The sequence below is a fragment of the Rana temporaria genome, chromosome 5, assembly GCF_905171775.1.
Source record: "Rana temporaria chromosome 5, aRanTem1.1, whole genome shotgun sequence".
In the NCBI taxonomy this organism is placed as follows: domain Eukaryota; kingdom Metazoa; phylum Chordata; class Amphibia; order Anura; family Ranidae; genus Rana; species Rana temporaria.
Genome location: NC_053493.1, coordinates 408,034,085 through 408,048,957, shown reverse-complemented (window position 1 = coordinate 408,048,957; position 14,873 = coordinate 408,034,085). Strand labels below are relative to the sequence as shown.

Genomic DNA, 14,873 nt, shown 5'->3' with positions numbered 1-14,873 from the left:
TGTGAATACAGCACTTGCCTCTCAAACTTACGGCGGCACAGTGTAAATACGATACGCTGCGCCGCCTGGGCGCATCTACCTGAATCTAGCCCTCTGTTCTTAAGCCTTTTCGAGTTTAGCCGAGCTGTCCGTAGGCCTTTCCGAGTGTTTCCGAGTCTCTCCGGCGCCCCCCACCTCTGGTCACATGCGGTATTGCATGCCATTGAATTCAATGCAGAACAAATTATTTGAGTTTCCATTGACTTCTATGGGGAAACTCGCTTTCATATGCGAGCGCTTTGGATTATGAGCATTCTCCTGGAACGGATTATGCTTGCAATCCGAGGTTCCACTGTAGTCCCAAAAATATGTCAAAAGTGTCCGATGTGTCCGCCATAATGTCGCAGTCACAATAAAAATTGCAGATCGCCACCATTACTAGGAATTTTTTTTATAATAGAAATGCTATAAAACTATCCCTTATTTTGTAGACGCTTTAACTTTTGCGCAAACCAATCTATATACGCTTATTGCGATTTTTATTGCCAAAAATATGTAGGAAAACTTTGCTTTCTTAAAAAACAATTGGTGATATTTATTTATAGCAAAAAGTACAAAATTTGAAAAAAAAATATCAAAATTGTCGCTCTATTTTTGTTTATAGCGCAAAAAATAAAAACCGCAGAGATGATCAAATACCACCAAAAGAAAGATCTATTTGTCAGGGGAAAAAAAAGACACCAATTTTGTTTGGGAGCCACGTCGCACGACCGCGCAATTGTCAGTTAAAGCGACGCAGTGCCGAATCGCAAAAAAATGGACGGTCATTGGGCAGCCAAATCTTCCGGGGCTGAAGTGGTTAATGAGAATGGGCGTCACTTACTATGGTGGCTATTAAAGATCTAAACAAAGACACAGCTTTTTAAATATTATTTTTGTACATACAATATTTCCGATAATTTCTATTATTTGCCGCAGTCCATTCCAGTCTTGAAATCTGGGGCCAGATTCACGTAGGAGGGCTTTTTTTTGTGTGGGCGTGGCTTATCCTATATACTCTATGCAGCCATAACTTAGAGAGGCGAGTACCATATTCACAAAGAACTTGCGCCCTAAGTTACGGCGGCGTAGCGTAAATGGACCGACATAAGCCCGCCTAATTCAAAGTAGGCTGGTAGGGGGCGTGTTGTATGGAAATGAATCGTGACTCCACGTAAATGGCGCGCCTAACGAACAGTGCCTGCGCGCGCATGCTCAGTATCACGGCGAATTTTCTCCCAAAGTTACGCCGGCTCAATGTTTAGTCGACGTGAACGTAACCTACGCCCATTCACGGGCGACTTACGCAAACGACGTAAAATACGACGCTGTTCCGACGTTTCCGACGTCCATACCTAAACATGACTTACCCCTGCTTTATGAGGGGTAAAGTTCCGCCGGTCGTACGCCTTACGAAAACAGCGTATTTTAATACGCCGGGCGCAAGCACGTTCGTGAATCGGCGTATCTAGCTCATTTGCATATTCAAAGCGGAAATATACGGAAGCGCCCCTAGCGGCCAGCGTAAATATGCACCTAAGATACGACGGCGTAAGAGACTTACGTCAGTCGTATCTTAGACAAATTCTGGCGTATCTGATTCTTTGAATCAGGCGCCGAGATACGACGCCTCACATTCGGACTTACGACGGCGTATCTGGAGATACACCGGCCCAGATTCACGTAGATGGGCGCAAAATTGTGCGGGCGTAACGTATCTCATTTACGTTACGCCGCCGCAAGTTTTTCAGGCAAGTGCTTTATTCACAAAGCACTTGCCTGTAAAGTTGCGGTGGCGTAGCGTAAATCACCAGGCGGAATTCAAATTCGGCGGGTAGAGGGCGTGTTTCATTTAAATGAAGCGCCTCCCCGCGCCGAATGAACTGCGCATTCTACCGTCCCTAAAATATCCCAGTGTGCATTGCTCCAAATGACGTCGCAAGGACGTTATTGGTTTCGACGTGAACGTGAATGACGTCCAGCCCTATTCACGGACGACTTACGCAAACAACGTAAATTTTTACATTTTCGACGCGGGAACGACGGCCATACTTTACATTGGCTGCGCCTCATAGACCCAGGGGCAACTTTACGCCGGGAAAAGCCTAACGTAAACGTCGTAACTTTACTGCGTCGGCCGCGCGTACGTTTGTGAATTTGCGTATCTAGCTAATTTGCATACTCGACGTGGAAATCGACGGAAGCGCCACCTAGCGGGCCCAAAAAAAAATTGCAGTTTGGATCAGACGGCGTAAGAGACTTACGCCTGTCGGATCTAATGAATATCTATGCGTAACTAATTCTACGCAGAGATACGACGGCGTATCTGGAGATGCGCCGTCGTATCTCTTTTGAGAATCTGGGCCACCGTCGTAAGTCCTTCGTGAATCTGGCCCCAGGTCTTTATTTATTGGTTCTGCACTCCCCGCCGTCCCGTGGCCAGTATTTAGCCTCTCGTGTCCTCCAACGACCTCGGAGTCTAAAGAAAGTGGGTCAGCACATTCATTCTGGAACAAGCCGTGTCTTGTACAGTATAATATTTGAATAGCGCTTGTATTTTCCTAATATTTTCTGCTTTTTCAAAATGAAACTCCAAACATGAAAAATAACGAGAACCAATCCGAAAAGGACAGACACGAAAGTAATATAGCACATATAGCAATAATTTCATGTTCTGAGAGTGTTCTCTTCTCTGAAAAGGTTAATTGGGAATCTGCCAATCAGTACCTTGGATGGAGGAATTTTCTGCTCTGTGGCTTACAACAGAGGAGTTTATAGTACAAGAGAAGTGTAATGCTGTTTTGTAATTGTGGTTTAATTGATGAGCAAATTCCACCATACTTGATGGTTATTTCATCATGGATCGGACGGGGGTGTGTGGAATAAACATATGAAAGAATGTACCGTATTTGCCGTATTTGCCGGCGTATAAGACGACCCCCTAATTTTCCAGCTAAAATGTTGGTTTTGGGATATACTCACCGTATAAGACGACCCCCTTCCTACTAGTCTTGCCTCGCCTTACCTCGCTGTGTCATTACATGCCTCACTGTGCCATTACATGCCTCACTGTGCCATTACATGCCAGACTGTGCCACCATTACATGCCAGACTGTGCCACCATTACATGCCTCACTGTGCCATTACATGCCAGACTGTGCCTCCATTACATGCCAGACTGTGCCACCATTACATGCCAGACTGTGCCACCATTACATGCCTCACTGTGCCATTACATGCCTCACTGTGCCACCATTACATGCCTCACTGTGCCATTACATGCCTCACTGTGCCACCATTACATGCCTCACTGTGCCACCATTACATGCCTCACTGTGCCACCATTACATGCCTCACTGTGCCACCATTACATGCCTCACTGTGCCATTGCATGCCTTACTGTGCCACCATTACATGCCTCACTGTGCCACTGCATACCTCACTGTGCCACCATTACATGCCTCACTGTGCCATTACATGCCAGACTGTGCCACCATTACATGCCTCACTGTGCCATTGCATGCCTCACTGTGCCACCATTACATGCCTCACTGTGCCACCATTACATGCCTCACTGTGCCATTACATTGGATTGGATTGGAATAAATGCTTATAGAGCGCCGAATGCGAGTTGTGAAACTCACGTCTAAGCGCTTACCAACAAGCTGGGGGTATCCAGTTCCCAGGAGCAAAAAGAAGAAACTAGGACATCTAAGTAAAAAGAGGGGAACAGACAAGAAATAAACATAATTATAAAAAGGGAGGGGAAGGGGGGGGGGGTGGCAGGGCACAAAAAGCCTATCCCTACTCCCTGACCATGGACCGCAGCCTGGGATTAAGGCAGCGTCCTGCTAAGGCCTTGCCTCACTGTGCCACCATTACATGCCTCACAGTGTCACTGCATACCTCACTGTGTCACCATTACATGCCTCACTGTGCCATTACATGCCAGACTATGCCACCATTACATGCCAGACTGTGCCACCATTACATGCCAGACTGTGCCTCCATTACATGCCAGACTATGCCACCATTACATGCCAGACTGTGCCACCATTACATGCCTCACTGTGCCATTACATGCCTCACTGTGCCACCATAACATGCCTCACTGTGCCATTGCATGCCTCACTGTGCCACCATTACATGCCTCACTGTGTCACTGCATACCTCACTGTGCCATTGCATGTCTCGACGATCCCTTACCTTATCCCTGACATGCAGAATCTGTCAGACCGCGGCCGTCCGTTTTTCAAAAGCCACGCCTCCTCCTCGTGCTGCTCCATGATAGGTGGAACACTCAGCCTCCCAGGAGACACTGTGTTCAGTGTTCCGCCTATCACGCATGCCCTCTCGTCCGAGACTGAGGACAAGAGGGCATCCGTGATAGGCGAAACACTGAACAGAGGCTCTGCTGGGAAGCTGAGTGTTCCGCCTATCACGGAACAGCAGAAGAAGGAGGCGCGGCTTTTGAAAAATGGACGGCCGCAGTCTGCATGTTAGGTTACCGGCGTATAAGACGACCCTCGACTTTTAAGAAGAATTTCATGGGCTAAATTTCTGATTCTCAGTGATATCTTTATTGTCCTCTATAAAATCTATGGCTGTGTTAATATGTTGTTGTGTTTTTATACAGGGACCGGAGGGACCCAGAGGACCACCAGGAGCTCTGGGACCAGTGGGCGCCCCTGTAAGTTCTAATTCGTCAATTGTTGGAGAGGAAATTTAATTATACACCTAAAATACCACATCTGTAACAACCAATTTCTCCTATTTGGTACCTTTTGGTCAGTTATATATATATAGTATATATCATTGAAAGCAATGTTTTAATGTTTTTGAAGTGCAAAAACAATTGTAATTCAGTCCTGTCCTGTGCACTCTGCAGTGTTATCTCAAGCAGTGTTTTCTTGAACACCAGTTCACCTCTGTGAACTACAGAACATCGTCTTGTCTCCTCATCTCCATAACATATGGAGGAGTCCCAACACGCTACCTGTCCAAGTGTTGACAACACTGCTCCTTCATAGATACAGGACTAGGACCAGGTGCTGATTAACAAGCACAAGGCTTGAAAATCAGAAGTAACAATACTGATAGCCAAGCCCCCTGCATCATTTTTTTTCATCCCACTGCAGTGCAAGCAGGCCCAGCCTACATGAGAGTGGCTACTCTTCTCTGAATTCAGGAGCAGTGCAGCATAGTTGCCACCCATCACAGGAAGGAAGCTGCATTAAAAGAGAAGTATGGGTTTGGGGGTTTTTTCCCATCATACTTACCTAGGTGGATGCTGCATCTGTCACCCGGCGCCTCTGCACTGAGAACCGAGCGATCAAACATTGCTGATGGTTCGGTTATCACAGCTCCCAGAGCAGAGAGCTGCTGACTGTCAATCAGCAGCTCTCCACTCTGCTCCTCCTCGCTCATTGGAGCACTTAGCTGTGGAGGGGCGGGGAGCGGCTGTTTCAGCCTCTCAGCCGCTTGCTGAGAGGCTGAGATGGGTATCAGTCCAGGCACCCGGCGGATCCAGACTTGATTGTTGCAATTACGCCGTGCCTGGACTGATTCCATTGACATCGAAAACGGGTCACAGGAGTGCAAAACGAACAGGAGATAAACGATTGGGGAAAAGAGATAAAAAAATAAAGAATGAAGAGAGGAGAAAGAGTGAAAAGTGAAGGGTGGATTAAATAACAGATGGGGTAAAGGGATAGAAGAATGAGGAGAAGATAAAGAGTGAGGAGTGAAGGGTGGAGGAGATATAAGATGGGGGAAAGAGATAGAAGAAGGAGAATGAATAGGATTAAAAGAGAAAGAGTACGAAGTGAATGGCGGCGGAGATAAAAGATTGGACAAAGAGATAGAAGAAGGAGAATGAGGAGAAGATAAAGATAAAGCGTGAAAAATGAAGGGTGGAGGAGATATAAGATGGGGGGAAAGAGATAGAAGAAGGAGAAAGAGTAGGATTCAAAGAGAAAGAGTACGAAGTGAAGGACAACGGAGATAAAAGATTGGACAAAGAGATGAAGAAGAGATGAAAAAGGAGAATGAGGAGAAGATAAAGAGAAAGTGTGAAAAATGAAAGGTGGAGGAGATACAAGATGGGGGGAAAGAGATAGAGGAAGAAGAAGGAGGAGGTGACAAAGAGTGAAAAGTGAAGGGTGGAGGAGATAAAAGATGGGGGAAAGAGATAAAAGAAGGAGGAGAATGAGTAGAATTCAAAGAGAAAGAGTGAGAGGTGAAGGGTGGAGGAGATAAAAGTTGGGGGAACGAGATAGAAGGAGAATAAGGAGAAGAGAAAGCGTGAAAAGTGAAGGATGGAGGAGGTAAACGATTAAGGAAAAGAGATAAAAAAAAAGAATGAGGAGAAGATAGAGAGTGAAAAGTGAAGGGTGGATGAGATAAAATATGGGGGGGGGGGAGGGATAGAAGAATGAGGAGAAGACAAAGAGAAAGAGTGAGAAGTGAAGGGTGGAGGAGATAAAAGATTGGACAAAGATAGAAGAAGGAGAATGAGGATGAGATAAAGAGAAAGCAGGAAAATTGAAGGGTGGAGGAGATAAAAGATTGGGGGAAAGAGATAAAAGAAGGAGAATGACTAGAATTCGAAGAAAAAGAGTGAGAAATGAAGGGTGGAGGAGATAAAAGATTGGACAAAGATAGAAGAAGGAGAATGAGGAGAAGATAAAGAGAAAGCAGGAAAAAAAATTGAAGGGTGGAGGAGATAAAAGATGGGGGGAAAGAGATAGAAGAAGAAGAACAAGGAGAAGACAAAGAATGAAAAGTGAAGGTCGGAGGAGATAAAAGATGGGGGAAAGAGAGAGAAGAAGGAGAATGAGTAAAATTCAAAGAAAAAGAGTGAGAAATGAAGGGTGGATGAGATAAAAGATGGGGAAAAAGGGATAGAAGAATGAGGAGAAGATAAAGAGTGAGAAGTGAAGGGTGGAGGAGATATAAGATGGGGGAAAGAGATAGAAGAAGGAAATTAGTAGGATTCAAAGAGAAAGAGTGAGGCCTCGTACACACGACAGAGGAACTCGACGTGCCAAACACATCGAGTTCCTCGTCGAGTTCAGGGATGAAGCCGCCGAGGAGCTCGGCTGGCCGCCTTCTCCCATAGAACAATGAGAAAATAGAGAACATGTTCTCTATTTTCTCGACGAGTTCCTCGGCGGCTCCATCGGGCCAAAAGTGTACAGACGACAGAGTTTCTCGGCAGAATCCGGCTCTGACCGAGTTTCTCGCCGAATTCTGCCGAGAAACTCTGTCGTGTGTACGAGGCCTCAGAAGTGAAGGGTAGAGGAGATAAAATCTATGGGAACAAGATAGAAGAAGGAGAATGAGGAGAAGACAAAGAGAGTAAGAAGTGAAGGGTGGAGGAGATATAAGATGGGGGAAAGAGAGAGAAGAAGGAGAATGAGGAGAAAATAAAGAGGAAACGTGAAACGTGAAGGATGGAGGAGATACAAGATGGGGGAAAGAGAGAGAAGAAGGAGAATGAGGAGAAAATAAAGAGGAAACGTGAAGGATGGAGGAGATACAAGATGGGTGAAAAGTAAAAGGTGGGGGAGATAAAAGATGGGGGGGGGGGAGATAAAAGAAGAAGAATGAGGAGAAGACAAAGAGACTGAAAACCAAAAGGTAGAGATGATGGAGGGTGCCATGGCATCAATTTTTTTCAAGATGACATCTATCCCAGAGCTCACAGAAAGAAGTAGACTGCTCTTTTACTGTATATACATTTAAAACACTAAGAATACCAAATTTGCGAATAGTCATCCTTGTGAAATCGAATTTCACAATATTACTTATCTCCAGCAGTATGGTGGCTAAGTGGCTAGTTGGGTGACTTGGCAATCCCACCATCCTAGGTTTGGTTCTTGCCAGGGACACTTTGATTTTATCTCCTGTTTTCAGTTTCTTACCACAATGCTAAAATGTGCCGTTCATTGGCTCCCAAGCTAGTCTGTAGTGTAGGACATTTTATTGTGGTAGGGACTCTGAATATACATCCAGTCCAAGCTTTATAAATTCATGACATAAAACAATTGGAAAGTGCTTTTTAGTCATCCTGTGTCTTCTTGTTTCCATTTCAGGGTTTGCAAGGAGAACGAGGAGAAAGAGGCAGCAGAGGAGAGAAGGTAGGTGACAGCATATAACGTGTTACTTTGTAATTTTATTTATTTGTATAATAATATAAATGTATTGTCTAGGATTGTATGCCTATTGTGGTGGAATATGCAATTTGGCAATGTACATCAGATTGAGCTTTAAAACCAAGGCCATAAATATAGAATTGCACACACTATAACATTCTCCACTCTTCTGGGAAGGCTTTCCATAAAAGTTTGGAGTGTATTATTTAGTGAGAATTTTGGCTAATTCAACTAAAAGAGCATTTATGAGGTCAGGTACTGATGTTAGATGAGAAAACCTGGCTTGCAATTAGCAATCCAATGCATGCCATAGGAGTTTATAGGGTTGAGGTTAGGGTGCCACAGCTGGGACCCACCCTAACCTCAACAGAAGCTGATTGCCCTCTGTGCTCATGCAGAGTTGTCAACCACATTGACCATATAGTGTACTGTACTATTTATATAGAGCCGTGCTTGTGACTCAGCATATGCCGCCTTTATTCCCTCCCCGCCAGCAGTGCACTGGTGGGGGGTCCATGATTATGGACACGAAAACAGCTGCAGGCATCACCAAGGGGATCAGTTAGTACAGGCTTTCTGCTCAATAAAATATATATTTGCAGATGGTCTAAATTTAGCCCAAAAAAGTAAAGCAACAAGTTGTTGCTTAGCATTTGGAGAGATATATCAGCCAAGGTTACGCCGACGTATCTCCAGATACGCTGTCGTAACTCTGAGTGTGAGGCGTCGTATCTATGCGCCTGATTCTTAGAATCAGTTACGCATAGATTTGTCTTAGATCCGACCGGCGTAAGTCTCTTACGCCGTCGTATCTAAGTTGCATATTTACGCTGGCCGCTAGGTGGCGCTTCCGTCGATTTACGCGTTGAATATGGTAATGAGCTAGTTACGCAGATTCTCAAACGTACGTGCGCCCGGCGCATTTTTTTACGTCGTTTCCGTAAGGCTTTTTTGGGCGTAAAGTTACACCTGCTCTATGAGGCGTACACGAGGCGTACCAATGTTAGGTATGGACGTCGGAACAGCGTCAAATTTTTCACGTTTTACGTCGTTTGTGTAAGTCGTCCGTGAAAGGGGCTGGACGTAAGTTACGTTCACGTCGACTAGGCATTGAGCGGGCGCAATTTAATTTGAAAGTTTGACGTGATACTGAGCATGTGCCGTTCGATAAAAGCGTAATTTACGTGGGGTCACATAACATTTACATACAACACGCCCCCTACCAGCCTAGTTTGAATTAGGCGGGCTTACGCCGTATTAGATACACTACGCCGCCGTAACTTAGAGCGGAAGATGTTTCTGAATACGGGACCTGCCGCTCTAAGTTACGCTACGCCCACCTAAAGATTTTTTTCTGAGAATCTGGGCCAAAGTCTATACAGGCAGGCATACCCCACAATTCTTACTACACAATGGGGTTTATTTACTATAGCTGGATAGTGCAAAATCAGGCTCACTTCTGCATAGAAACCAATGAGCTTCTAACCCCAGCTTGTTCAATTAAGCTTTGGTAATAAAACTTGGAAGCTCATTGGTTTATATGCAGAAGTGAGACTGATTTTGCACTCTTCAGCTATAGTAAATAAACCCCATTGTGTACTTAAAAGTGGGGTATGCCTGTATTATAGACTATAGGCCAATTTTTTTAATTTTTTTTTGGATATATAACCCCTGTTGGTTTATTTTTTTGCCATTTGCAATCCGTTGGGAGATTTACCTTCACTTCCTGTCCCATAACCAAAACAAGATAGGAAATGCTTGCAAATTAAAGTGGAGGTTCCCCCTAAAAAAAAAATCTTTGAACGTCATTGCGCAGGCGCTGTATAGAGTCGGCTCTATACGGCGCCTGCGCAGCGACGTTCGGCTTCTTTCGGAAAGTCGTGACGTCAAGTATGCGTTGGTCGGAGGAACGTCAATCAACTAGGAACGCCCAGCCCCACAAGAATCATACCCGGAAGCCGAGGGATGAAACGCCGATATCGAGGTATGTATGAAAAAAAAACAAAAAAAACAGCCTACCCGCAGTGTAATCAGTCTTCTGAATGTATTGTTAGAATTTTTTTTAGGGGGAACTTCCACTTTAACCACTTACCCCCCGGACCATATTGCTGCCCAAAGACCAGAGTACTTTTTGCGATTCGGGACTGCGTCGCTTTAACAGACAATTGCGCGGTCGTGCGACGTGGCTCCCAAACAAAATTGGCGTCCTTTTTTTCCCACAAATAGAGCTTTCTTTTGGTGGTATTTGATCACCTCTGCGTTTTTTATTTTTTGCGCTATAAACAAAAATAGAACGACAATTTTGAAAAAAATGAATATTTTTTACTTTTTGCTGTAATAAATATCCCCCAAAAATATATAAAAAAACATTTTTTTTCCTCAGTTTAGGCCGATACGTATTCTTCTACATATTTTTCGTAAAAAAAAATCGCAATAAGCGTTTATTGATTGGTTTGCGCAAAAGTTATAGCGTTTACAAAATAGGGGGTATTTTTATGGCATTTTTATTAATATTTTTTTTACTAGTAATGGCGGCGATCAGCGATTTTTTTTTCGGTATTGCGACATTATGGCGGACACTTCGGACATTTTTGACACATTTTTGGGACCATTGGCATTTTTATAGCGATCAGTGCTATACAAATGCATTAGATTACTATAAAAATGCCACTGGCAGTGAAGGGGTTAACACTAGGGGGCGGGGAAGGGGTTAAGTATGCCTGGGTGTGTTCTTACTGTGGGGGGGGGGGGAGTGGCCTCACTAGGGGAAACACTGATCTTCTGTTCATACATTGTATGAACAGAAAATCAGCATTTCCCCTGCTGACAGGAACGAGAGCTGTGTGTTTACACACACAGCTCCCGTTCCCCGCTCTGTACCGAGCGATCGCGTGTGCCCGGCGGCGATCGCGCCCGCCGGGCACACGCACGGGAGTCGGGGGCGAGCGGGGGGCGCGCGCCTCCGGCGGCGCGCGTGCGCCCCTAGTGGCGGCTAAAAGGTAGGACGTCATAATACGTGATCTCGCCTAGGAGAGCCACCTTGTGGACGTATTATGACGGTGCGGCGACGGCAAGTGGTTAAGGGAATCCCCACCAGAACTATTGAACTAGTGTTCCCATTGCAAGATTTCCCCTCTATTACTTTTCTGGGGACAATCCAACATTTGGGATTTTTTTTTACTTTCATTTTCAATGCAAATGGTTAAACAGGACCCATTGAGAGAATGGGGCAGATCCACAGAGATCTGCACCGGCGCAGCGTATGGGAGATACGCTACGCCGCTGTAACTTACTTTGCCAGACTTCGAATCCACAAAGTTTTCGCGGCGTAGCCTATCTCTGGCGGCGTAACGGCCCGTAATTCAAATCGGCGATTAGGGGGCGTGTTTCATTTAAATGAAGCGCGTCCCTGCGCCGAATGAACTGCGCATGCGCCGTCCCTACATTTCCCGCCGTGCATTGCGCTAAATGACGTCGCTAGGACGTAATTTTTTTTAACATAGACGTGAACTACGTCCATCCCGATTCACGGACGACTTACGCAAAAAAAAAAAAAAAAATAAACGTGGGAACGACGGCCATACTTAACATGGCAAATCTAACTATACACCGCAAAACACCAGCTTTAACTATACGCCGGAAAAAGCCGACTAGAGACGACGTAAGAGAATGCGACTGCCGCGCGTACGTTCGTGGATCGTCGGAAATAGCTAATTTGCATACTCGACGTGGAAAACTACGCAAACTCCACCCAGCGGACGCCGAAGTATTGCATCTAAGATCCGAAGGCGTACGACTGTCGGATCTAACCCAGATGCCGTCGTATCTTGGTTTGAGGATTCAAACTAAAGATACAACGCGGGAAATTTGAAAGTACGCGCGTACTCTCTCTGTGGATCTGGCCCACTGAATCTCCTTAATGGGGCACAGTCAGCAATACAAACTGACAGGTGTTCTCACTAGGGTTGTCCCGATACCACTTAAGACCGAGTACAAGTACTGATACTTTTTTTTCAAGTACCCGCCGATACCAATTACCGATACTATTTTTTTAATGTCTTTAATGTCATGTGTCAGTATATTTTTTATTTTACAATTTTAAATTTTTACTATTTTTTGTTGTTTTTTACAATGCTTTCTTAAAGGGGTGGGGGATGGTGTCAGTGTGTTTTTTATTTTTAATTTTTATTATTTTTTACAATTAATTATTTTTATTATTTATTGCAATATTTTTTTCTTATCCCTGTTGGGGGGCTTTGGTGAGATATCAGGGGTCTTAACAGACATCTCCCCTTTGAGACAGAGAAAGGACACAGATTCCCCAGTCCCTTTCTCAGCTGCACTGAAAATGAATGGACAGGAGACAGAGGCTCCTCTCCATTCATAAACTGAAGTCAGTGATCAGTGATCACTGACTCTGTTCATTCGGGAAAGGTAGGAGCCGGGTTAAGCGGCTCCTACCGCCGCTCTCCATCCTGACAGAGGGGGCGGAGGAGGATATGGAGGGTGACACGGAGCACAGAGGGGGACATGGAGGGTGACACCAAGCACGGAGGGGGAGAGCAGCAGCACAGAGGGGGGACATGGAGCATGGAGGGGGAGAGCAGAACGGAGGAGGACAGCAGCAGCACAGAGGGGGGACACGGAGCGTGGAGGGGGAGAGAAGCAGCACGGAGGGGGGACATGGAGTATGGAGGGGGAGAGAAGCAGCACAGAGGGGGGACATGGAGCGTGGAGGGGGAGAGCAGAACGGAGGAGGACAGCAGCAGCACGGAGGGGGGACATGGAGCGTGGAGGGGGAGAGATGCAGCACAGAGGGGGGACACGGAGCGTGGAGGGGGAGAGAAGCAGCACGGAGGGGGACACAAAGCGCAGAGGGGGAGAGCTGCACATATGGGGGAACTGGAGGAGGATACAGGGACAGTCAGGTAATGGGTGAAGCATCGGAGCATTTTCCCTGAGTACAAGTACTCTGGGAAATGCTTGGTATCGGTACGGATACTGATACTAGTATCGGGACAACCCTAGTTCTCACCCATCTTCACTCCCTCCAAAACTAAAGAAAAAAAATTGCTGTTAGTTAGATTTTAAAGGGGAACTTATTCCAGCTTTAAAAATACATACAGTACACTGACCTAGTTTGTAGAATATTTTAACCCCGTTGTATTGGATATTACGTTTCTCTCATGACGAAGGAGAGTTTCCTTATGTTTGTAATTCAGCAAGTGGGCCAGGAGGGTTCCTGGTGGGTGACACGGGGAAGGGGTCTCGACGGTACATAGTGAGTATAAGACCTTCACCGGGGGTATAGACCTCCTTACAAAACACCTCCAGAAGCCAGTGCTCTATGAATTCTGTGGAGTCCCTCCCCTCCACCTTCTCAGGGAGCCCAACAATCCAGACATTGCTTCACCGCAGCCTATTCTCAATGTCCTCGGCTCTCATCTCTGTTGCGTTGGCTATCCTCGCTGTAGCTTGGGTGTCCCTAATGAGTGGGCCCAGCTTGTCTTCCACATCGCTGATTCTACTTTCAGCTGCTGTCATGTGCTCTCTGATCTTTTGCATATCCTGACGAATCAGGCCCATGTCTTCTTTCAGGCCACCAAAATGTTCCTTCAGGGCATTTACTGAGGGTGTACAGGGTATTTCAGCTAGAGTGGGTTGCTCTGGCTTATCATCCCCCTCCTCTAAATCAGTGAGTGTTTGAATTGTGTCAGCCATGGGGCCTTGTGCAGGCTAACCATCCTCATAGAATATAATATGGATGGGGATGCCCCCAAGTCCTCATCCGTCACCTGTCTAGTGGAGCTTGAGAGCTTCTGGGCATAAAAGAGCATATCCTTGGGGGGGGGGGATACTTTGCTTTAGGAGTCTTAGGTGGCTTACTGACTGTGTCCTTCTGTTTGTCAGCACCACCTGGTCCACACTGGGGAAGATCTGCTGTTGCGCCATGTTGGGGATCAGACTGTGCTCTGTCCTCCTTGCTCTCACGGATCACCATTGATGACACTCAGACTTGAGGCAATTGATATAAGGAAAGACGGGATGGACAGCCGCACTCCAAAAAAAACATAAGGTTGTCTTTATTGTAAAAAATGGATAACAAATGCACTACAAAACAAGCAGAACACAGGGAAAACAGCCTACGTGTTTCACACTCCGATTAGAACTTAATCAGCCATGATAAGCACTAATCAGAGTGTGAAACGCGTAGCACTTTTCGCTCCCAAAAATGTGTCAAAAGTGTCTGATGTGTCCGCCATAATGTCGCAGTCACGAAAAAAAAAACGCTGATTGCCACCATTACTAGTAAAAAAAAAATATTAATAAAAATGCCATAAAACTATCCCCTATTTTGTAAACGCTGTAAACTTTGCGCAAACCAATCGATAAACACTTATTGCGATTTTTTTTTTACCAAAAATAGGTAGAAGAATACATATCGGCCTAAACTGAGGAAAAATTATTTTTTTTATATCTTTTTTGGGGATATTTATTATAGCAAAAAGTAAAAAATATTGTTTTTTTTTTCAAAATTGTCGGTGATCAAATACCACCAAAATAAAGCTCTATTTGTGGGATAAAAAAGGACGCCAATTTTGTTTAGGAGCCACGTCGCACGACCGCGCAATTGTCAGTTAAAGCGGCGCAGTGCCGAATCGCAAAAAGGGGCAAGGTCCTTAACCTGCATAATGGTCC

General features: G+C 45.4%; 1 protein-coding gene across 1 annotated transcript in view; it reads left to right on the top strand.

Annotated features, from left to right (window-relative positions):
• Nucleotides 1–14,873, top strand: part of COL22A1 (collagen type XXII alpha 1 chain) — a 513,833-nt gene that overhangs the window by 228,919 nt on the left and 270,041 nt on the right. The window contains exons 15-16 of the mRNA XM_040355007.1: nucleotides 4,655–4,708; nucleotides 8,115–8,159. Of these exons, the coding sequence (XP_040210941.1) occupies nucleotides 4,655–4,708; nucleotides 8,115–8,159 (99 nt within the window). The remainder of the gene's footprint in view (nucleotides 1–4,654; nucleotides 4,709–8,114; nucleotides 8,160–14,873) is intronic.